This window comes from Macaca thibetana, chromosome 10 (genome assembly GCF_024542745.1).
Source record: "Macaca thibetana thibetana isolate TM-01 chromosome 10, ASM2454274v1, whole genome shotgun sequence".
Classification (NCBI taxonomy): Eukaryota; Metazoa; Chordata; class Mammalia; order Primates; family Cercopithecidae; genus Macaca; species Macaca thibetana.
Window position 1 is genome coordinate 71,220,995 of NC_065587.1, and position 25,317 is coordinate 71,246,311.

General features: G+C 47.5%; 2 protein-coding genes across 2 annotated transcripts in view; one reads left to right on the plus strand and one right to left on the minus strand.

Moving 5' to 3' along the window:
- SNRPB (small nuclear ribonucleoprotein polypeptides B and B1) overlaps window positions 1-25,317 on the minus strand; it is a 350,333-nt gene that overhangs the window by 51,465 nt on the left and 273,551 nt on the right. The window lies entirely within an intron of this gene.
- The window catches only part of TMC2 (transmembrane channel like 2), a 105,141-nt gene continuing 102,089 nt past the window's right edge, over window positions 22,266-25,317 (plus strand). Inside the window, exon 1 of the mRNA XM_050806939.1 lies at window positions 22,266-22,374. Coding sequence (XP_050662896.1) covers window positions 22,266-22,374 — 109 coding nt within the window. The remainder of the gene's footprint in view (window positions 22,375-25,317) is intronic.

The window sequence follows — 25,317 nt, forward strand, 5'->3', positions numbered from 1 at the left end:
TAAGGGTGAGAGACAGGCTCAGGTGATGGTACCAGAGTAAGCATCACACAGTCAGGGCGATGATCCGTATCTGCATCATCAAGAGGATCAGAGTAAGGGTGACTGTCAGGGTCAGTGGCCGTGAAAGGAGGGGGGGCAGTCAGACTCAGAGTGAGACTGAGGGTCAAGGTCAGAGTCAGAATGGGGTGAATGTGAGGGTGAATGTCAGGGCCAGACTGAAAGTGAGAGTGACGGTCAGACTGAGGTGATGAAATGAGAATGGGGGCTAGGATGAGGGTGAGGTTGAGAATTAGGGTGATGATCTAGGTTGGGGTTTGGGAGAGAGTAGGCTGAGCATTTGATTCAGGTTAGAATCAAGGTGAGGATGAGAGTCAGGGTCACAGAGATGTTAAGGATGTGATGTCCTGGTGCGTGCCTATAATCCCAACTACTCAGGAAGCTGAGGATTGCTTGAGTCCAACAATTAGAGGTCAGCCTGGGCAATGTAGCGAGACCCTGTCTCAAAAAAGGAAGGGGATTGTGATTTAGGGTAAAGATGGGGCCAGAGTGAGGGTCAGAGTCACTGTTAATGTCAGGCTGAGGGTGAGGGTTAGTGTTTGATTTAGGATCAGAGTAGGTCCCAGTGAGGATTAAAGTCAGAGTGAAAGCAGGTGCACGGTGAGTGTGAGCATGGGTGTGAGAGAGAGATCAAAGTCAGTGTCAAGGTAAGCATCCACCTGAGGAATAAACTCAGAGTGAGGATGAGTGAGCAGGGCAGGGTCAGGGCAACAGTGATGATGAAGGTCTCATTTAGAGTCAAGGGCAAGTGTCAAGATGAAGCTGAAGGTCAGGGTGAATGTGAGAGTGAGGGAGAGTGAGGTCTACCTGAGGATGAAAGTGAGAGAAAAAGTGAGAGTCAAGTGCAATTCAGGTCCAGTGTATGAGGCTTAGGTCAGGTTTAAGGCAGGGGTCGGGATGAGGGTTATGCTCACAATGCGGGTCAGGTTGAGGATAAAGGTCAGGCTCAAGGCCAGAGAGTGTTAGGGTAAAGGTGGGCATGAGGTTCAGGGTCAGGGAGAAGATGTGAGTGAGTTGACATTGAGGATGTCCTTCATGATAAGTGTCAGTGTCACGGTCATTACTTTTTGTGCCTTACAACAAATTGGGATGAACCTAGTCAATTTAAGTCAGAATCAAACATTCATATCAAAGGTAACTTACTATGGTGAATTCAATCAAATATATATGAAACTAAGCAGAATAGTTGAAAACAGGTTGAAAACAGACAGGAAACCATGCTTCCAACTAAGGTTCAGGTCCAGGTTCGGGAATATTTCAAATGAAATGTCTCATTGTGCATTAGAGCATATTTAAATGAAACCAAGCTGTTTATGTCAAACGAGCTCAGAATCTGTCATTTTTCCTGAATAAGACTGAGTGCTCCAGAGAAATAGAACCAACAGAATTTTTGTGTGTTTATATATTTGTGTATGTGTACACACACACAGGTATATATACAAATACACACACACATATATACACACATATACAGCCGATGTATATGTGGGTATATATATACACATATATACATAGTAGGAGAGCCGATGGTGCCGTTCCAGTCCAAAGGGACAGCCTGCTGAAGAATTCCCTCTGGTCTTTTTTTTATTTTTATTTTTGAGATAGGGTCTCACTCTGCACTCTGTCACCCAGGCTAAAGTGCAGTGGCATGATCATGGCTCACTGCAGCCTCGACCTCCTGGGCTCAAGCAATCTTCCCACCTCAGCCTTCCAAGTAGCTGGAACTACAGGCACACACTACTATGCCTGGCTAGTTATTAATTTTTTTTTTAGAGATGGGGTCCCTCTCTGTCACCCAGGCTGGTCTTGAACTCCTGGCCTCAAGTGATCCTCTCACCTCAGCCTCCCAAAGTGCTGGGATTAAAGGAGTGAGCCATTGCCCTTGGCCTCAAATTTTTATTGCTTGTTAGAATAAATTGACATGAAAGTAAGCTTTATCTAATAATAATAATTTTAAAAAGGTGAGAAACACATGTCATCAAAACTGTACTTAGAGCTAAGACAAAGGGAAACATTATATGTGAAAGACATCTCAAAATCACCTATTGTCCTTAATAAATTTTTTTAAGTACTCAAAGATTTATTTATTTATTTATTTATTTATTTATTTATTTATTTATTTTGAGACACAGTCTCACTCTGTTGCCCAGGCTGGAGTACAGTGGCTCGATCTTGGCTCACTGAAACCTCTGCCTCCCAGGCTCAAGCGATTCTCCTGCCTTGGCTTCCCAAGTAGCTGGGATTACAAGTGCGTGCCACCACATCTGGCTTTTTGTATTTTTTGAGTAGAGATGTGGTTTCACCATGTCGACCAAGCTTGTCTCGAACTCCTGAGCTCAGAGAGTTTGCCCACCTTGGCCTCCCAAAGTGTTAGAATTACAGGCGTGAGCCACCTTAAAGATGAGAGACTTAAAGATTGATTTCTATTTGGGAGAATTATAATGAATCAAAAGCAGTATTCGTGTAAATGAGCTCATTCTCACATTGCTCTTAAAAGATCCTTCTTATTGCCAGTTAGAGCAAACTAAGTAGAATCTAGAATGCTGAGGCCAACATAGAATCACTAACTGTTGTCAAATAATCTTTTGTACTCCAAAGTACTCCAAAATATACAAAAGTATTCAAAAGTGCCAAACTCTAACTTCTGATTGCTAAATAGCTACCCTTCCAGTTCCACACTCACAACCTACAACCCTCCCTTATAGACACTGCCTTCCAACATACCAGGTGCCCTCAGCCCCGTGTCCACTTCCCTACACCACTTGCCCCACATCCACTCAATATCTATGCCCTGACGCTCACCCACACACCACCTACCTCTGCCCTATAAACCACTCAGTGCCTACCCTTGCAGCCCATGCCCACTGATATGGTTTGGCTCTGTGTTCCCACCCACCCAAATCTCATCTCGAATTGTAATCCCCACGTCAGGGGAGGGACCTGGTGGGAGGCGATTGGCTCATGGAGGTGGTTTCATCTATGCTGTCCTCATGATAGTGAGTTCGCACAAGATCTGATGGTTTAAAAGCGTTTGGCAGTCCCCTGCCCCCTCTCTCTTTCCTGCCACCATGTAAGACATGCCTTGCTTCCCCTTCACCTTCCACCATGATTGTAAGTTTCCTGAGGCCTACCCAGCCATGTGCAACTGTGAGTCAATTAAACCTCTTTCCTTTATAAATTACCCAGTCTTGGGTAGTTCTTTATAATAGTGTGAAAATGGACTAATCCACCCATTCACCACCTTCTGACCCATAGTCATTCTCTACTTACTCCCTCAAATACCCCGTAACCTACCCCACATTACATACCAACGCCCTACCCACACCCTGCCGCAAACTCCTTTACTACACTCTCATAACGATTCTGACACTGACACCCTAATCCTGACTGTGACACTGACCTTCCCTCTGACCCTGTACCTCCAGCTCACTCTCATACTCACTCTGGTCCTAACAATGAGCCTGACCTTCACACTCACACTGACTCTGAACTTCGCCTTTGGATTCGCCTCACCTCACTGAATAGAACAAAAAAACCAGCCTCCTTGAACAGAGGAAACTCTTTAGCAGACTGCCTTTGGACTGGAACTGCACCATTGGCTTTCCTGGGGCTCCAGCCTGCCAGCCTCCATAATTGTGTGAAGCAATTCCTTATACTAAATCTCCATATGTGTGTGTGCATGTGGTGTATACGCATATAAATACACATTCTATTGGTTCTTTTTCTCTGGAGAACCCTGACTCATTCAGGAAAAATGACAGATTCTGAACCCGTTTGACATAAACAGCTTGGTTTCCTCTAAATATGCTCTAATGCACAGTGGACATTTCATTTGAGATGTTTCTGAAGCTGGACCTGAACGTTAGTTGGAGTGTGGTTTCCTGCCTGTTTTCAACTGTTCTGTTCAGCTTTACATATATTTAATTGAATTCACCATAGGGAGATGATTCTGATTTAAATTGTGTAGGTTCATCCTAATTTGTGGTAAGTCACAAAAAAATAAGGAAATTTAGAGAACAATGTGTGATTGTAAGATTATTTTCTCTAATACTGATTAGATTCATGTAATTTGGCTCTAAGTTATTTTTATCTGCTCTATCTCACCATTTCATACTTATTAAGGGAGAAAGTCTGGTTCTTAGCTTGTTTACTGCTTGGTTGTACATAATTTAATCTATATTTCTACTAACTTAATAGAGTACTTTGGAGGATAATGACTGCTTCTGAACTAGGTTTCACTAATACTGCTTAGATTCACCTTAATTTAATGCACTTTAAGATTCTATGTTTGTATTCTACGTGCATGTTATGAGCTAGCTTGTATATATTATGAAGTTTACATATCATTTATTAAATGTATAAATTTCATTTATAATGGATGAGTGATTTTGAACTTGACTTCATTTGTATCACCTAATTTATGTGCTACTAGCCAGGCGTGGTACCTCACACCTGTAATCCCAGCACTTTGGGAGGCCAAAGTGGGAGGATCTCTTGACCCCAGGGTTAGAGATCAGCCTGGACGCCATGGCGAGACCCCATCTCTATTAAAAAGAAATAATTTTTTAAATTAAAATATGTATTACATATGCCTAACTACACTTTAATTATTCCTAAGAGGTTACAATCACTTTTCAGAACAATGTCTGATTCTGAGCTTGTTCATTAATATACTGCTTATTTTTTAATTTTAATTTTTATTTTTACTAGATATGCTCTAACTCATCTTAAAGAGGAGAATCTGTGGGAAATGGGTCTGGGAAGATCATTGGTCAGCTCTGGTCCCAGAAACTTGGGCAGGCACCCCCTGTAAAGCACTTGTCAACATGGGGACTTGTCTTCTACGCAGAAAAGTGGTGACTCACACCACGGGCAAGTGGCAGATATTCAGCCTCTGGAAGAGAATACTGGGGACAATTGCTGGCAGCACAGGTTGGCACTTGGACTCTGAAGCAAAAAATAGGGACTTCACTTCTGGAGGGAGAGGTGGGGACACAGCCCCAGGGCAGGGGGAGGGGACTTAGCTTCTTCAGGGAGATGCAGGGAGGAAGCCTCTGGAGTGGGAAGTCTGTAATGAGTGGCATGGATTTAGTCTGTAGAACTGAAATCAAAACTCATCTACTAGAAAGGTTAAGTGTAGACGTAGCCTTTGGGACAAGTGGTGAGGACATAGCGTCTGGAGGGAGAAGCAAGAACGTAGCCTCTGCTGAGGGAAATGAACATGTAATCTCTGGGGCAAAAGATAGGTGCTTAACGTCTGGCATTGAAATCCAGACCCAGCCTCTGGAAGAAGAGTGGACTTACCCCTCGACAGATGGTGGAAACCTTGCTTATGGGACAAGCATTGGGAACTCAGCCACTAGAGTCAAAATCAGGGCAGGCATAGACTCTGGGGCAAAAAGTGGAAACTTCACCTCTGGGGTGAACAGTGGGGGCTTCTTCTCTGGAGTCAGATGGGGACTCAGCGTTGGGAAGAATACAGTGGACTTTTTATATTCTGGAGACAGAAGTAGCCTTTAGGGAAAGAGACAGCGATAGCCTGTAGAGCCCAAATCCAGATGCAGCCTCTGGAGGGAGAAGTAGGGCCCTCACCTCTCGGGAGACCTCTAGGAACTCAGCTTCCAGCTCTAAAAGCAGAGCCCTAGACTCAGATGTGGGTAGTGGGATGTAGTCTCTGAGGCAAGAGATGCCTTCTGCAGTCAGAATTGGAACTCAGCCTCTGGAGAGGGAAGTGTGGACCTAGCCAGTGGGTATATGGTGAAGACTCTTAGCCTTTGGATGGAGAAGTAGGGTCAGTCTCTGGTGTGGGAAATGGGAATTTAGATTCTGTGTGGGAAGTGGGGATTTAGCTTTTGAAGTGGGAGATGTGGTCTTAGCCTCTGAAGCTGAAGATCTAGACTCAGCTTCTGGAGGGAAAAGCTGGCACATAGTCGTGGGTGGTCGCGGTCAAAATCAGTTCCACAGAGGGGCCTGTATGCCAGGCTGGAGGAGCTCCCCCTAGTGAGTGAGGGAAGCAGGACACTTTGAAATGAATGTTTCTCAGCCTGTTCGCACATGTAAAGTTTACAAAGCACTTAAGAAGCGTGTAAGGTTTGTTTAAAATGAATAAGTTATTTTGAGTTTGATTATATATCTAACTCTTATATACTCTAAGTTACTCTAAGAAGGTCCTTTTGAGAATGCTTGAGTCTGCACTTGTTTTAATATCAACTGTTACATGTGAATTATCTCTAAGTAATAAAAGTGTGGTGGAAAATGAATGAGTAATTTTGAGCTTGATTTCACCTAAAATGCTTAGTATTGACTACATTGAGTCTAATTCCACATAACAAGTTAGGTTAAGGACATATTCCTTAATAGTGCTTAGATTTATCTAAATTAGTTCTAACTCATTTTATTTACTTTCTCACTATTAGAAGTTTCCTTAGAGGGGAATGTCTGATTCTTAGCTTGTTTGCAAACACTCTACTTGTTTGTAAACATACACTTCTGTTTCAACATAATAAGGTACTTTGGAGTTACCTTAGAGGTGATGCGACACTGTTTTTATTTAACCTACTTAATTTGTTCCAACTTGCACTTAGATGGTACTTTTCAGGTAACTGCGTTTCCTTTTTTTCTTTTTCTTTTCTTTCTTTTCTTTTATTTTCTTTCTTTCTTTCTTTCTTTCTTTCTTTCTTTTTTTTTTTTTTTTTTTTTTGAGACAGAACTTCACTCTCATGGCCCACACTGGAGTGCAGTGGCACGATCTCAGCTCACTATGACCTCTGCCTCCTGGGTACAAGCAATTATCCTGCCTCAGCCTCCCAAGTAGCTGGGATTACAGGTGTGTGCCACCACGCCTGGCTAATTTTGTATTTTTTTACTACAGACGGGGTTTCACCATGTTGGTCAGGCTGGTCTTGCATTCCTGACCTCAAGTGATCTACCCACCTCGTCCTCCTAAAGTGCTGCAATTACAGGCATGAGCCACCATGCCCAGCCAAGGTGACTGTGTTTCTGTACTTGTTTGCATATGTGCAATTTACGCAGCACTTACAAAGCTCATACATTTTATTTTAAATGCCTGCTTTTGAGTTTGTTCTCACATAGATGTCATTTGTCCTAATTTACCATATGAAGTTGAGTTTGGGAATACTACTTAGATTTATCTTCATTTGTTCAAACTTACAAAAAGATACTTAGTTGGAGATGAGTCTTTCTGAGCCAGTTTGTTAGTTTGTCTTTCTGAGCTAACATGCTCTAGTTCACAATAAGTCAATCTAGCTCAGTTTCAATTTTAACATAAGCTGCTTAATTGCATTTATATTTACTCCGACTCATAATAAGAAGTTACTTTTAAGATCAAAGTGTGAGGTCAGGCATGGTGGCTCACACCTGTAATACTTTGGGAGGCCGAGGCAGGTGGATAGCTTGAGCTCAGGAGTTCGAGACCAGCCTGGGCAACATGGTGAAACCCTGTCTTCACAAAAGACACAAAAAAGTTAGCCAGATGTAAGTAGCTTGTGCCTATGGACCTGGCTACTTGGAGGCTGAGGTGGGAGGATTGCTTGAGCCTGGGAGGCAGAGGTTGTGGCAGCAGCATTTGATCCAGAGCAACTCTGTCTTGAATAAGGGCTGGGCAAAATAAGGCTGAGACCTACTAGGCTGCATTCCCAGGAAGCTAGGCATTTTAAGTCATAGGATGAGATTGGAAATCAGCACAAGATACAGGTCACAGAGACCTTGCTGATAAAACAGGATGTGGTAAAGAAGCTGGCCAAAACAAAAATGATGATGAAAATGACCTCTGGTGGTCCTCACTGCTTATTATACACTGAGTATAATTCATTAGCATACTAAAAGATGCTCCCACTAGCGCCATGACCGTTTACAGATGCCATGGCAATGTCAGGAAGACCCTATATGGTCTAAAAGAGGGAGGAACCCTCAGTTCCGAGAACTGCCTACCCCTTTTCCAGAAAACTCATGAATAATCCACACCTTGTTTAGTATACAATCAAGAAATAACTATAAGTATAGTCAGTCCGGCAGCCCATGCCACTGCTATGCCTATGGAGTGGCCATTCTTTTATTCCTTTTTTTTTTTTTTTAATAAACTTGCCTTCACTTTATGGACTCGCAGGGCATTCTTTCCTTTTTTTTTTTTTATATACATTCAGAATTTTTATTTTAAAACAAAGAATCAGAGTAACATTAATAATAGGAAATCCATATGGAAATATTCACAATCTTCTCAGTGAGAAATGGGAAAACAACTTCCCTGCCTTACTGCCAACCTACTGTTTGAGGAGCCAGAAGTTCACATGAAGTTGCAAGGTCACCTTTTCCAGCTAAACCCTACTCCATAGCTATGTGGTTTTTTTTTCTTTTTTGAGACAGTCTTGCAATGTGGCCCGGGCTAGGGTGCAATGGTGCGATCTCAGCTCACTGCAACCTCTGCATCCTGGGTTCATGTGATTCTCCTGCCTCAGGTTCCCCTGTAGCTGGGATTACAGGAGCCTGCCACCACACCCGGCTAGGAATTCTTTCTTTCTTACACACGATCCAAGAACCCTCTCTTGGAGTCTGGATGGGACACCTTTCCCGTAACAGTTGCAGTGAGCTGAGATCGTGTCACTGCACTCCAGCCTGCTGACAGACACCCTATCTCAAAAAAGAAAAAAAATCAAAGTGTGATTCTGAGCCTCTTTTAAAATACTGCTTAGGACAGCTGGGGTGGCCCATGCCCATAATCCCAGCACTTTGGGAGGCCTAGGCAGGAGGATCCCTTGAGCTCAGGAGTTCAAGACCAGATTGGGCAACATAGTAAGACCCTGTCTCTCTACAAAATAAAATTAGCTGAGCATGCACCTATGCTCCTAGCTACTTGGGAGGCTTAGGATCTGCTTGAGCTGGGGAGGTCGAGGCTGCAGTGAGCCATGATCATACCACTGCACTCCAGCCTTGGGGACAAAGGGAGACCCTGTCTCAAAAAGACAGATAAATTATACTGCTGAAATTCATCTCAAGTCCCTCTAACTCACAACAAATGCTTACCCTTGCAGAGAACGCGTGATTTTGAGGTTGCTTTCACATATACCTGCTAGTATCCACTACGTCTCCACTTCCCACCGTGAGGCTGGGTTTCGTGTTCTGGTTCCAGGCTGTTCCCACACTGCCTGCCCCTGCGGCGAATCGCAGGTTTTGCCGCAATGCCAAGTCCCCAACTTGGCCAACAGGGGGCGCCCGGCCGAACCGCTAGGACCGAGATGGGCGAGCTTCCAGGCCCAAATTCTCAGGTTCAAGGCGGGCGAGAGCTGCGGGCCCTGCCGGGGGAGCCCAAGGGGTCTTCGCAGAGGGTCTGGAGGCCTTTCAGGAAGGAAGCCAGGTGCAGTGACGACCCGAAGCCCAGACCCCAGGCCCGGCGCTGCAGCAGGCCCGCCCTCCCTGCTTGGCCCTTCCCTCTTACTATTTTTATTTTGAGCGAGGTTCTCGCTCTGTCACCTAGGCTGGTCTCGAACTCCTGACCTCAACTGATCCGCCCGCCTCGGCTTCCCAAAGGGCTGGGATCACAAGCGTGAGCCACCGCGCCCGCTGGCTCCCGATCTTCCGCGGGGCCCAGAGGCCAAGGTCCCGGCCTTTCATTCGAAAGCGGAGTGGCCCTCTCCAGAGTCGAACGGAATCCCCGCCTCTCCCAGAGGGGCTCAGCCAGATCCAGAGGCGGATCCCGCAGTTTTCACCCCAGAAAAGGAATCCGGCATTTTTGATCCTAGGTCTAACCCGGCCTTCCGCTCCGAGACTAAGTGACTGTCTACGCCGCCGGCGGCCGAATCCCCACCAGCCCCACCAGAGGCTAAGCCCCCACTTCGCGCTCTGGGGAACGAGTCCCGATTTGTCGCTGTAGTGCCGACCCAGGCTGCCAGCCGCAGAGTCCCCGTTCCCTCCCCACCCGCCACCCTGCGGAGGCTGAGTCCCCACTTGTCACCCAAAAGCGAAGTCCCCATTTTTAGCTTTAGTAGCCTCAGAGACCTGACTTCTCCGAGCTTCCGTAGGGAGGTGAGGACGGAGAGCATCTGGCATCCTCCGGAGCCCCTGGCCCTGCCACAGCCCCGAGGCCTCCGGAGGGTCAGGGGATGGGGGAAAGGGTTCGGGGACAGCAGGGGCGATAAAGCCCCAAACCCTGAGCCATTCGTCCTGCTTCTGGCTTTAGAGGGACTTGCGCACACGTGGCTGAGAACATTCACCAAAAAGGTGTTACTGTTACCGGAACGGGGTCCCAATTCAGACCCTAAGAGAGAGTTCTTCGACCTTGGGCAAAAATCCCAGGCGATTCCATAGAGTAAAGTGAAAACAAGTTTATTAAGAAGGCAAAGGAATAAAGAATGGCTACTCCATAGGCAGAGCAGCAGCGTGGGCTGCTCAACTGATTACAGTTACTTCCTGACTATATGCCAAACAAGGGCTGGATTATTCAGGAGTTTTCCGGGAAAGGGGTGGGCAGTTACTGGAACTGAAGATTCTTCCCCCCTTTTAGACCGTATAGGGTAACTTCTGAACATTACCATGGCATTTGTAAACTGTCATGGTGAAAAAAAAGAAGACACTTTTATCATGCTAAAATATTATAATTAGCACATAATGAGCAGTGAGGACGACCAGAGGTCACTTTCCTGGTTTTTGGTTTTGGTGGGTTTGGGCAGGCTTCTTTATGGCATGCTGTTTATCAGCAAGGGGTTTGGCTTTTTGTTTGTTTGTTTGTTCTTTTCTTTTTTTCTTTTTTTGAGCCGGAGTTGTCACCCAGGCTGGAGTATAGTGGCACGATCTTGGCTCACTGCAACCTCTGCCTCCCAGGTTCAAGCGATTCTCATGCCTCAGCCTCCCGAGTAGGTGGGACTACAGGCGTGTACCTCCACACCTCGTTAATTTTTGTATTTTTAGTAGAGACGGGGTTTCACCATGTTGGCCAGGCTGGTCTCAAACTCCTAACCTCAGGTGATCCGCCCACCTAGGCCTCCCAAAGTGCTGGGATTACGGGTGTGAGACACCACTCTTGGCTAGTACCTTGTGCCTACCTCCTATCTCATCCTGTGACTTAGAATGCCTAACCTCCTGGAAGTAAAACCCAGTAGGTTTCAGCCTTATTTTACCCAGCCTCTATTCAACCAGTTGTTCTGGTTCAAATGCCTCTGACATTACCAAAAAGAAAAATGTAAGCTATAATCACAGTCAGCACCAAATTAGAAAAACTTAATGAAACAGTCACCTGTGAAAACCAGAGACAGATGTGCAAATATACTAAAAAACACATAATTGTTCACTTTAAAAGGGTAAATTTTGTAGTATGGTCATTATACCTCCATAAAGGTGTTCTTAAAAACAAACACATAAACAAGACTAGTTAGACCCCAGGTTTTCCCACTTCTTTCCCACTTCTGCAGATTCAAGGTTGGCTCCCTAAGAGGCTGACGTGGTGGAAAGCTCTGGGCTGAGGGTTTGTAGACACAGCCAAGGGCAAGATGAGAAACCATATGAAAACAAGAGAACTGAGTGAAAATTTGCCTCCTGAAGAGTAGGACTCCGAGCTGCCTTCTCTTCCTCAGCTCCCCAGACACTGGCAGCCAAGCTGTGTTCTCTGAGAAAATGGGAAGATTTTTCTCTGGGAATTCTGCCCTGCCCAGAAGAAATGGCCCATAAACACTGGGAGTGGGTGTCTCTTATCCCTGCCTCATCACCCTACAGCAGTGGGTCTCAAACTTGAGGGACATCCCCTACCCTCGCCCCACCTTCTCCTGGTACATTTAACAGTGCCTAGAGATGCTGTGGGTCGCCTCACCTGGTAGCAGGTGGGTGTTACAGGTATCTATCACATAGAGGTCAAAGATGCTGTTAAACATCTTACAACTCAAAAGACAGCTCTCACACAACAAAGAATTATCTGGTCCAAAATGTCACTAATGCTGAGATTGAGAAACACTGTCCTAAACTGAGGCCCACCCATCAGCAAGGCCTGCCCACATGCAGAATTCTTCCACATAGCTTTTCAGCACCTCACAATGAAATATGAGCTGATAGCAAAGTGCCCCCAAACAAAAAAACAAGGGTAAGAAGAGTGATGATTTAAAAGAGTTTGCCCAAGTGACAGGGAGACCAATGTTGTCCCTGACAAATGCATCTCAATGGTGAAGTCTCCCTGCATCCATTCCAACTCCCTTTGCCAAGGTCAAAGCTCACTGAGCAGTGGTCCAACCACAGGACTACTAGTTTCCAAGCAATCTTAAAACAGTGGGACTCTCTGGCTCAGCAGAGGTCTTCTCCACTCCAAACTGTATGCATGAATATTCTGACATTCTAGGATCTCAGATGAGCTGAGTCTTGCTAGAGAGAGCGAGCTCTAGAAACAAAGTAGGAGGAAGAATTCAAAACATCCAAGGAGAGGTGTTAGGGAGGTAATTCCTATGGCAGAAGTGGCTGAGAAACTTAAAGCAATTAAGTTGTCTCTGCTGGGGACTTTGCTGCCCTGGGCTCTGCTACCACAACACCAGGTTATCTCCAAAGGGTTGGTGATGAGCGATTGCACATCATAGCCTGGCTTAGTGCTGCTCTGTGGAATAGAGAGAAAGCCTAGAGCCCAGTAGGGTAGACAGAACACAGAAGAGGCTGGAGGTGGAGCAGCTGACAAGGCGAGGGCCACACCTCTACCACCATGTGGCCATATCTTCGTGAGGCAGTGAAGTAAGGAACTTTGCAGCAGGTGCATCGTGGAGCAGAAGAAAAGGGCAGGCTCATTCGTGCCCTGGCAAAAGTGGGGCCCAGATGCACTGCAGGCCTAGGCAGTGAGGCTGGGAGCAAAGTGATGGTGAGCAGGAATCCCACAGAGCTCTCTCCTAACTCTTCAGGGCTTTGGGGTGTTCTGGTTATGACCATAATATCTCACTCAGTCCCCAAAGGGCTCTTGCAACAGAATTACCTCCACCCAGCAGATGAAAAAACGGAGGCAGAGAAAGCTTCAATAACTTGCTTATGGTAGTGTGGAGTGAAGAGGGGCTTGTCACCCTTTTCAATTAAGTTTTTAATTGGGCCAGCTGTGGTGGCTCATGCCTGTAATCTCATCACTTTGGGAAGCCAAAGTGGGCAGATCATTTGAGGCCAGGAGTTCAAGCCCAGCCTGGCCAACATGGTGAAACCCCATGATTTCAGCTGACACCTAAAAATGGGGGTTGACTTGATTTGCTTAACACTTCTGATTTCAGCTGACACCTAAAAATGGGGGTTGACTTGATTTAACACTTTTGCTTTGAGGAGCGTTCGAGTTGTCCTTATCCCGCATGGGCAGAAGTAACAGAGCCCCTGAATCTAGGCTCCCTACTTTCTTTCCCTGAGTCTGCCTCCTGGGGTGGTGGGGGAGAAGCAGAAGAATAAAAAAACTATGACCCATAGTCACCAGCTGGCTGCAGTTTTCCTTGTGGGCTGTGTAGACTGTGCCTCTCAGTCTGTCTGGCTTATATCTGGCAGTAATTCTCCCCTGCCCTTGGAGTAATGGGCGGGGCACCCTCAGGTCCCAGATACCTGGATGTGGGTCCAACTTCCTGCCTAAGAGTCTGAGATGGCAGAGACAACCTCAGCAGTTTCTCGAAAACAGGACCTTTCTGCCCCAACATCAGTGCTGATCGAGAAATGTCAAGGAACCAAGACTCTGACCAAACAAACTTAGAAGCACTGTTCATATTACACCACCCAAAGCTTTCAGGGACACGCTGCTACCATCCAGATCCCTATGGCCTCTCTCCCACCCTGTGCCACAAACTACCCCAGCACCAAGCTCATTGGTGTGGGTTCATAAGTGGAGGGCAGCATCCTTGAGATAGCGCCAGCTCACGTTATCCAGCTAGGGTGTTAGCTGGCGTAACTGGATCCTCTCCATTGTGCAGGTTTACAACGTTCTGTGAGCAACACTGGATGTTTTGTAAGCAGATACCCACAGCTAATTATATATATATATGTATATACTTCTAATTGGAGAGATAAATTAACAAGATGGCCCAAGAAGCTTCCCCAAATAAAAGCTTTGGGGACAAAAGCACCCCTGGATTTGAATGCCCTGTGACTTTTGATGGAGATTGCACATGTTATTTTTGTTGTTGTTGTATTGGGTCCTGGGCTTTTATTTTCTCTGAGCAAGCCATAACCATGAAAGATAATTAGTACAGAGCTCACCCTCCTCAGCTCTAGCAACAGGGACATTCACTATCCTGATAACATTAGGGCACAACACTCTGTTATTATTACTCTTCAGAATAATGTTTGAGTTGAATGTCCAATAAGTGTTATTCAAATAGTATTAGCTAACGTATTGTGTTAAGAAGAATGAAGAAAAAGAAAAGGAATATTTCACAAAAAGTTAAAAACACATTTTTGTGCCACTTTTCCCTTAAAAGTTGCAAATGTGTGAACTCAAGAGGTTTCCAGTTACAGACATGTCAAGACCACCACGGAGAAAAGGCAAATCTTGATGAGGCAAAACCCAAGGGCAGAGCAGAGAGGGAATCTTCCCAGAGGCCGGAATGCTCTGCTCAGACACCAGACCCCACCTGGCAGTTTGTTAGGGTTATAGCTCTGCTTGGAAACATCATTACAAGTCATATTGTAAAATGCTGGGTGGGCAGTGTGCCCAGGGCTCTGCCACATGTCCTGAGGTCAGCAGTCTTCATAGTTGTGCCCCAGGCAGAGGGGATAGTGGGAGCAAAGACAAAGAGAAGTTCTAGTACCTCCAGTGAGAGTGAGAGCAAGTCACATTAGCGGGTAGGAATGGCTGCACTGAAAGAAAGAGGCAGAGGGGCCTGGAGGGCGTTGGAGCTCTCCAAGGCCTTAGATGGCACATTAGAGAGTCTGGGTTTTACCCCTAGGCCATGGAGTCCCAGTGAAGGGTTTTAAGTAGAGGGCAGATGAAGTCAGACCTCTGCTCTGGGGGCTGCCTTGGCTGCCATGCAAGAGAGAAACTGAAGGGCAGCAGCCCAGTGCCCAGGTGGGAGGAAAACATGGGGACCTTTGGAAAGGAGGATATGGTGTGGTCCAGGTTTTTCCCAAGAGGTCAGAAAAGTGTAGGGCATAAAAGCCTGGGCTTGGGAGTAAGAACAGTCAACAGGGCTGAATCCTGTCTCCAGGGACTGCTGGGCCACATCACATCTCAGCCTCCATTTTTTCATCTGTAAAGAAAGATAATAAGACAATCTGCCTCAAATGGTTGTTGTGATGATTCAATAAGTCATTTGAAGGGGTTGGCAAGTGCCTGGCAGAAAGGCAGTGACAGGTAACTCTCAGCTGTGGCTGTCTTGAAGGGTGGGCTTCCTGAGTGTGCAGCCTGCGCGTGGCTGCTCATGGCTCCGCACTCAGAAGCGCCCTGTACTTGGTCTAATACTGTGCTGACACTATAGTGAAACTCTTTTTTTTTTTTTTTTTTTTTTTTTTTTTTTTTTTGAGACGGAGCTGTGTCGCCCAGGCTGGAGTGCAGTGGCATGATCTTGGCTCACTGCAACCTCCACCTCCCAGGTTCAAGGGATTCTCCTGCCTCAGCCTCCCAAGTAGCTAGGATTACAGGCATATCTACCCAGCTAATTTTTGTATTTTCAGTAGAGATGGGGTTTCACCATCTTGGCCAGGCTGGTCTCGAACTCTTGACCTCTGGTGATCCACCCGCCTCGGCCTCCCAAAGTGCTGAGATTACAGGCATGAGCCACCGTGCCCAGCCTATAGTGAAATTCTTAAGAATTTTTATCTTTTGGGCTGGACACGGTGGTTCATGCCTGTAATCCCAGCACTTTGGGAGGCTGAGGCAGGAGGACTGCATAAGCTAGAGAGTTCACGATCAGCCTGGGCAACACGGTGAGACCCATCTCTAAAAAAAAAAGTTTTTAATTGGGCGAGGTGTGGTGGCTCCTGCCTGTAATCTCATCACTTTGGGAAGCCGAGGTGGGCTCATCATTTGAGGTCAGGAGTTCAAGCCCAGTCTGGCCAACATGGTGAAACCCCATCTCCCCCATCTCTACTAAAAATGCAAAATTAGCCAGGTGTGGGTGGCATATGCCTATAATCCTAGCTACTTGGGAGGCAAGAGAATCGCTTGAACCTGGGAGGCAGAGGTTGCAGTAAGCCAAGATCATGCCATTGCACTCCAGTCTGGGCAACAGAGTGAAACTCACAAAATTAGCTGGCCTTAGTGGTGCTTGTTTGTGGTCCCAGCTACTTGGGAGGCTGAAGCAGCAGGATCATTTGAGTCCAGGATGTTGAGGCTGCAGTGAACCATGTTCATGCCATTTCATTCTAGCCTGAGCCTGTGAAGAAGAAGAAAGAAGAAGGAAGAAGGAAGAAGGAAGAAGGAAGAAGGAAGAAGGAAGAAGAAGGAGGAGGAGGAAGAGGAGGAGGAAGAGGAGGAGAGAAGGAGAAGGAGGAGGGGCAGTCAATGGGACAATGAGGTGTGTACATGAGCAGTGGAGATATGAACATATGCTGCCCTGTTTGCATATCCCATATATGATGCCCCATGAGCACATAATTCCAGGGGGCCCATGATGCATGGGCTCAAAGCAAGACTCAAAGCCAGTACAAGGCAGTGGTGTAATATCTGTGGTTAAAGATGTAGGAATGCTTCCAGCCCGGAGGGGCTACACTTCCCATTTAATCCAGAACTTGCTTCAAATACTAAAAGAAGGCAGTGGTGTTCTAAGAAGCATGACAACTAAGGGACCCTACCCTATTCTTTTTCATTCAAGTTACTTCCCTGGATTAGCCAACCACATAGGCTGACAATAATGACCCGGAAGAAAAGGAAAAGATAGAGCAACCCATAATTCCTGTTTTTTTCAGTTCTTTTTTACTCATCAGTAAGCCAAAGGCAGGGAACATTGGTAGAATATGCACGTGTCAAGATGTGAAGTAAAACCATTGAGTTAGCTTTGTGCAGCATTTCTACAGTCCTGATAAGCCTGAAATCCTGCACATGTACAAGCTACAAAATACAAATTGCGTCATTTCAGTGACTCCACATAGGAGTCAAGTACTCTTATACTTGCACTGAAACCTGGTTATTGCTCAATGTACAGATGAACAATGGGATGCTTGCAAATAATTTAAAATTTTGAGTTTTCTCAAAATGACATTAAATAGCAGAAAGAGAAAGGCTTTATATTTTAGTACCTTTAGCTGTTTGTTTTTCTTGCTTTTTGGACAAGGGACCCCACATTTTCATTTTCCACTGGGCCCTGCAAATTATTTAGGCCTCTCTGCTGCTTGTATTACTAACCCCTGGGGGTGGGTGAGTGAGGACTGGGGAAAAAGCAGTAGAATCCTAATAGTCATTGGAGGCTAGAAGGACAGACATGTTATAGAATCCTTGCATTTGTTTCAGAGATACACCTTGGGTTCTATGTCCAAGCAGATGGGCCAGCCTAGTGGTGCTCAGGCCTGTCCCACCCTCCTCTTGGACCTTGTCTCCCCTTTGGTCTGAGTGAGCATCAGCATCCCTGCCCGCCCCCCGCCCCTGCCCTTCATCCCCACCAGCCTGGCTCCCTCAGTTCCTGCCCCAGCCTATGTGGGAGGACGAGCAGCTGCCTTTTTAGAAAAGCCAACATTAGGCCTGGTTCCCTAACAGCAGAGCCTGAGATGGGGCAGGCAGGGGGTGGGGGTGCTCTCAGGAGAAGAGGCAAGAAGCAGGACAGGGCAGGGGAAGGGGATGAGCAAAGACCCCACTGGAGTCCAGCTTCTGGCTGATCTCACAGGAAACTCTGGGATGCAAATGACATCAATAAATTGTTCCCTTTTTGACAAAGGCTGGGCTGTCATACCTCCTTGTCCATCCATCCGTGACTGTAGGCTAACCCGGGGATGGTGACGGGGTTACCTCAGGGTTCAGCAGCCCCTGCTCGGCCAAGGGCAATTCTCCTCCATAGAAGGGGTCCACTATGTGCCTTAGCCCTGGGGGATGGGTGCACTTGCTCTGAGAGGAATCTGGGCAGATCACCGGCAGTATCCACTACAGAATCTAACCCAGAACAAGGAAACCACAGCCCAGAAGTGACCTTCACAAGAAGGCACTTGGGGATTGAATGGTCAACCCAAGTCAAAGCCACATATCTCAACTTCCAGACCCAGACTCAATTGATCTCTTGTCACAGACCTGTCCAGGAGACACAAGGGCTCTGCATTTTTTCATTTGCTCCATCTGATACATGGCGGTGACAACACTGTCTCATTGGGCTGTTGTGAGGAATAGAGAGGTTGGGGCAAGAGTGCCCTGGGCAGGACCTAGCACAGAGCAGTGCGTAACACACATGCCACAAGGACAATAATTTTAAGACATCACTGTCATTTTCTTTCTCACGCTCTCCGATACGAGACCTGCTCCCTCTTGCCTGAACATGTATTTATCTCAGGAAGCATTGGAATTGATCTAAGTGGCGTGTAAAGGAAAAAGCAAAATACTCTGTGTTCAGCATCTGACTTCCAAACTTGAATTTCTGAATTCTATAGAAATAATTGTGGAAAGCAAGGTTTGTTGTGAGAGAGAAGAAATCTGCCAATTCCTAGATCACTCCTTCAGACACTAAGGGCTAAACCCAGCCAACAGACAGCAAAAACACATCAGCCCCTGAGGACAGGGGTCTCTGTTTCGTTTGCTGATGAATCCCCGGAACCAAAAACTGGCTCTGACCCTAGTGGGTGCTCATTGTTATCTGTGAGAAGGAGAAAAGTGGAGTTATCGACAGCGTGGACAGTCAGGTACAAGGGAATCTGATAGTCCTATCTGGAGGGAATGTCTCTCCAGAGATGAAGGTGTTGTAGAAAGTCTTGCTCCTCTGGCAACAGAGAACAAGAGCAGGGCAAAGGGCTGCTGGGGGTCCTCACTCATCAGAGGAGAGGACTTGGGGCACCCCCGGCAGGAACCTTGCTCACCAGTCCTCTGGGCCAGGCTGTCCTGTGGCTGCACAGCTGCCCATGCTGCTTCTCACATGAATGGAGGCCCTGCACTGGGATGGCCCTGGTGGGGACAGGGATTCGCTGCTGCCGTCCTGCAGTGTGGATGCCAGAGAATGCAACTGAGATCCTCTCACTGCCTCATGCCCTGGGGACTGGGGAGGCCCTGCAGGAACCAGTTGGGTCAGAGACCAAGGTGAGGGACAAAGAGAAAAGCTTAAAAGCTTGAGATGAACTGTTGCATGTGCATTTTAGAGGTAGTTCCTTTGCCCCTTCCCTCACCAAGGTTGCATGGGGACAGGCACTCCTATTCCTGACCCCTGAGAAAGTACATGGGCATGATCAGAGGCCAGGTCTGTCCTTGACACCCACAGGAGACTTGCCCTGGGGCAGGCTCTTGATTCTGTTGTGTCATAAAATCCTTTGGCATCCTGGTAAGGTCCGTAGACCCCTTTTCATATTTATTTATTTATTTATTTATTTATTTATTTATTTATTTATTTGTATTTTTGAGACAGAGTCTCACTCTGTCACCCAGGCTGGAGTATAGTTGTGCAATCTCAGCTCACTGCAACCTCCACCTCCTGGGTCAAGCAATTCTCCTGCCTCAGCCTCCTGAGTAGCTGGGACTACAGACACATCCCACCACACCCGGCTAATTTTTGCATTTTTTTAGTAGAGATGGGGTTTCAACATGTTGGCCAGACTGGTCTCGAACTCCCAACCCTAGGTGATCCGCCTGCCTTGGCCTCCCAAAATTCCGGGATTACAGGCGTGAGCCACCGTGCCCAGCCATAGACCACTTTTCAGAACATAGACTTTAAATCCATAAAATAAAACACTAGGATTACAAAGGAGACCAATGATCCTGAAATAGGCATCAAAATCACTTTAAATATCTTTCATATAATGACAATATATGCTTCCTAATTAAATAACAAGATTTCATGGCAGGTCTCTATTATAATTTTGAAGTTGTGATAACGTGTAAGATATTTTGAGGCAACCTCATTGGTTTAATGGGGGAATAAAATATCTGTGACTCGCTGGCACAAAAATCACATGTCTTTGCTTACATTCGTGATTGAGGGAAATGCTAAATCTCAGTTGAGACTAGGAAAAGTGAAGGTGTAATATTTTCTCCATCACTATTCACAAACTTACGGAATTCCATCCACAGCTCTGGGGGTTCCAGGGACTCCAGGTTAAGAACTCCACACTCTGAGGCCTTGTGAATGTCTTCCAGAGGATCCCTCTGACGCTTTGGTGATGGTTTTCAAAGCAGCCAAATCTGTGCCTCCCTGAAGCCAGGGAAGGAAAAGCTGCTGAGGGAGGGGGTGGGGGCTGCAGGAACCAGTTGGGTCAGAGACCAAGGTGAGGGACAAAGAGAAAAGCTTAAAAGCTTTAAGTGGGGCGGGAACATTCATCTGTGTGGTCTCGGGACTCCTGCAGCAGGATTCACAGTGTAGGCTCCTGGGGTCTGGCACAGACTGACTGATTCCAACACCCAGTGCCACTGCTGGGAATATGCATTTTATTTTTTAAAATTTATTATTATTGTTTTTCTTTTTGTGGAGATGGGGTCTCGCTATGTTGCTCAGGCTGGTCTTGAGCTCCTGGGCTCAAGCAATCCTCCTGCCTCTGCCTCCCTAAGTGCTGAGATGACAGGTGTGAATGACCACATGCCAGAATCTGTACTTTAAACAGAAGCCCAAGTAATAACTTAAACAAACATGCAGAATTTCCCTGGTGCTTTGTCCCAGTTAGGGACTCAAGATAATGGGAGAGGGCCTGGGATGCTCCTCACACCTCCTCTGGCTAGAGTGCCAGTGGCATCATTGCCGGGAGATGAGCCTGCAGCTCCTAGCCCCTCCAGGGCCCCTCATGTATAAGTGATGCCTGAAATATGAGGCTACGCTGCTGCTTTGCCGGGAAACCTGAGAAGAGGAGTGTGTGGCCGGATTGATGGGCCGGGAACTCACCGCCTTCCTTTACCCGTCTCTCTCCTGCAAACTTCATCCACCTCTACATTCAATCTCAAACCAAGAAGCCCTGGCTGCTGTCAGGTCTAGGAGGGGAGGCCAGCCACCATGAGGGAGGAAAGCGGCCCAGGCTGAAGGCGTGCATGCGTAAGCACGCTGCGTGAGCCTGTGCGGGACCCCGGCAGCCCTGCTCACCATGAGCCACCAGGTAAAGGGCCTGAAAGAGGAAGGTGAGTCCACGTCTTGATCCTGCGTGTCCCGCCCACAGGGTTCCTGGGCAGCAGCAGGGGATGGGGGAAGCACACGTGGTCTTTAAGAGGCATAGGGAGGAGCTGGGTTTGACTCCAGGGCCTGCCCCCTGCGTGCTGAGAGACCTCGGCTGGTTATTCAACCTCTCTGGTCCTTGTGCATGAGATGGGGAGAGTCATGACCTCCTTGCAGGGCTACTGGAAGGATTCAAGACAACCTGTGCACCGCGCCTGTGTTCAGGCCAGCACTGGAGACTGTCCCGGCCGCTGCGTGTTCCTCAGAGCCTGCTGGGGCCTCTCAGCCTTCTGTTGTCTCAGTTAGGGTTGCCTGTTCCGAGCCAGCCCCTCAGCAGATTTCTATCTGTCTCTGTCTCTGTCCAGGGCAGGGGGTGGGGGATGTTCTGACCTCATGACTGACAGTATCAGAGAAATGTCACAGGCAGGGGACTCTATAATTTGCTGAGCAAAACCACTGGAGCTGGGTCCCAGTTTGAGGCAGCCACAAACCAGCTGAGGGGTCCCACAGTGACCGGGGGGCTGCAGGGAGGGGCACTCACCGGAGGTCAGCCATTTGTCAGCAATCCTGTCTCTTACAGCACAAGCTGGAATGAAAGGGCGGGCGAGGAGCGGCTCTCCACGCACAGGTGAGATGGGGTGGTGGGTCTCTGGGGAGCCTGCTGTGCCTGGGTGCCCTCTGCCCAGCCCAACAGTCCAGCTACCCATCTGACATTCTCCTTCATCTCCTTCCCTCTCATTCAACACCCTGCACGGAGCCTTCCTGGGAGGCAAGCTGTTTAACATGGGAGAGGGCAGAGTACCACTCAGAGAAGGCGCTACTTAGCACTCGGTGTCAGGGGAGACTCCCAGGGTTAGTGACACTCTGAGCTGAGCCTTGGGAAGCAGTGAACCTTCACCAGACAGAGGGCAGGAAGCTCCGTGCAGGCTTCTGGTGGGTGGTGTGGCCAGACCCACATCCAGGCTGCCGGACTCCAGGGCGAACACTCTTAACCTCCAACAAGTAGCTGCCATAATGGGTGCTCCATCACCTTCCCGTTGGGAATGTGACCACAGCTCTCCCGTGAGCTGGCGAGGGAGCCAACTTGCTCCAAGAGAAGCGGGAGAGCCCAAGGAAGCCACAGGTGGAGAGAAAACCCTTGGTTGAGACTGAGGGTTCAGAGGAGAGGGGCAGAAGCCACACTCACAGGCTGGGCATCTTCATATCACAAAATATTATGGATGTGGTGCTGTTTGCTTCCCCTTCACATCCCAGGCAGGGCTGGGTCCTGCACCCAACCCTAGTAGGCAAGAAACCAGAACCTCGGGGAGCAGTGGGGTTCTGGGGGGTTGGAAGAGATCTTCCTCCTCCCCCATTCTGGGAGGGAAGGCCCTATCTGGGAGGGAAGGCCCTATCTGGCACGCCATCAGTGGGAAGCTGGCCCCAGGAGCCCCTTCGTCTGCCCTTTCCCCTCCTGTGACCCGCTGCTGCCTGGTTGTCGGGAGCCTGAGTCTCAGTGAGGCAGCTCTGTTACAAGGGGAGAGACCCAGGAGCAGGAGACATGGAGGAGCTGGGCAGAGGCTGACAGGGGATTCTGCTGTGGCATCTCAACAGCCCTTCCTGGCCCCCATCCCGGAACTTGCCTCAGCCACTGTCCCTTCTTCCTACCCCACCAGCCTGCCTCATCCATTCTTTATCTCAATCCAAAGATGTAGGACCAAACCTGAGAAAGTTCCATGCCCCAGGGTGGCCAGACGAGAAATCTTCCTCCCAGGGGTCGGGCCGCGGTGCTCCTGTGGTGACCACTGCCTGTAGGATGCTCGGGCTGGTTCTCCACACTCCACTCCTCTCGTTGTCATCCAGATGTTGTCCCTTCCGCGCCTAGCCTGGCCTCCCTCTGCCTCCGCTGCAGGGCTGTGCCGTGCGGGACTCCCCTGTGAGCAGTAGTCCTTGAGTAGGACTGAAATGGAAGACCATTTTGCCTAACACACAAACCCTTTCCTACTGAAATATTCCACGTCGCCTCTGCCATTTTCCCTTTCCCATAGAACACAGGAAATGGGTCAGAATTTTCACTTCACAGATCTAAGTGGTGAAGGGGTGCAGTAAAGTTAAATATTGAGAATATATTAAATTAACTGAAACCCAGCCCCATGAAGCTTTCCATTTTAAATCTCCTCTGGAGTCACCTGCGACGGGACCTGATAGCCTCATCCTTCCGTTTATACTCTACCAGGAGGGAATAAAAGCTTAAGAATACAATGTTCTTTTCTCAGAATAGCTACAGTTTGTTACTGTGTTCGTTGAAAAGAAGGATGAGAACTCTCGCTCTTCCTGTATCATTTGGTAAATGCACTGAACTGTTGAAATGACTGGACTGGAGGGCGGCCGCAGCCTCTCCTCAGCCTGTGTTTTGCACTGTGAATTCTCTGACGGAGTCAGGTGCTACACAGGAAGAGGCCTGTTACGTTTAGGAGAGCGTGTGCTGGGCTTGGAGGCCTTCCTAGCAAGACAGCTGCCTTTCCAGCTCCTAAATTATGCATTATGTGGAGTCTGTTGAAAACTGATTATGAAAGAGGAAAAAGCAGCTGATTTTCTATGTAAAAGTGGTCTGGGGAAGATTGAAGGGCAAATTCTGGTTTGTTTTCCACATTGCATGTGAATTTTGTTCAGTTGGAGAACTAAATTACAGTAGGAATTACAGCTCGGGAAAAAAAAAGTGTAACACCAAATTGTATCTATGGTGCTAGGAAGGGTGCTTGGTGTAGTTCATTATCACAATGAAAACCATTGTATTAGCTGACTGAGGACACAGAGAGAACTCACAAGAGGATGCAAACAATGACATTCCCATTCAGTCCTTTCAAGCAACATAGAGCTGATCTTTATGGGAGCCCAGGGAACCTTTTCCGTGATCCCTTGCCTTGATCTCTGCTTCTCTGCCCTTTCTGGGTGCTGGGCACAGTGCTAGAGCTCTCTTAGGGGTCATGGCTGTGCTAATATTTGTTTTGCTCTGTCCCTTTTCCAACAGGGGGAGGAGCATTTGTAAGACAAATCATTCCTCACTGGCTAACACTGACTAGCTTCCTACCTTGGATGTTATGCAAAAATAGTATTTCTTTATGTCGTCTTATCAAAGACTGGTTTTCCATAGGGAGTGAGAAGAAGGAAAAGGTTGGGGCAGGAGTGGGCTAAGGAAACCTGCTCTATGATTAATACAGGACAGGTTCTCTTAGCTCACTCCTGCAAATAGCACACAAAACTTTTCTTTTCTTTTCTTTTCTTTCCTTTTTCTTCTTTTCTTTTTTTTTTTGAAATGGAGTCTTGCTCTGTTGCCCAGGCTAGAGTGCAGTGGTGTGATCTCAGTTCACTGCAACCTCTGCCTCCCCAGTTCAAGTGATTCTCCTGCCTCAGCCTCCCAAGTAGCTGGGATTACAGGTGCACGCCACCACGCCCGGCTAATTTTTGTGTTTTCAGTAGAGACAGGGTTTCACCATCTTGGCCAGGTTGGTCTCAAACTCCTACCTCATGATCCACCTGCCTCAGCCTCCCAAAGTGCTGGGATTACAGGTATGAGCCACCACGCCTGGCCGCAAGACTTTTCAATGCACCTATGCCAGTTGTCTCATCAATCCCGGCAGTAACCTCAGCATTTAAACTGAGTCTCAAAGACATGGAGATGGCCAGGCACAGTGGCTCATGACTGTAATCCCAGCACTTTGGGAGGCTGAGGTGGGCAGATCACTTGAGGTCAGGAGTTTGAGACTAGCCTGGTCAATGTGGTGAAACCTCGTCTCTACTAAAAATATAAAAATTAGCCAGGCATGGTGGTGCACGACTGTAGTCCCAGCTACTCGGGAGGCAGAGGTGAGAGAATCGCTTGAACCCAGGAGGCGGAGGTTGCAGTGAGCCTAGATGGCGCCATTGCACTCCAGCGTGGGTGACTGAGAGAGGCTCTGTCTAAAAAACAAAAAAAAAAAAAAAAAAAAAAGGAGATTATTAATGATGGCTTCACACCCGTGTTGGTGCCTCTTTTTGCCTTTAAAATAAGTGCAGCAATCACAGCTAATATGCTCACAAGACCTTC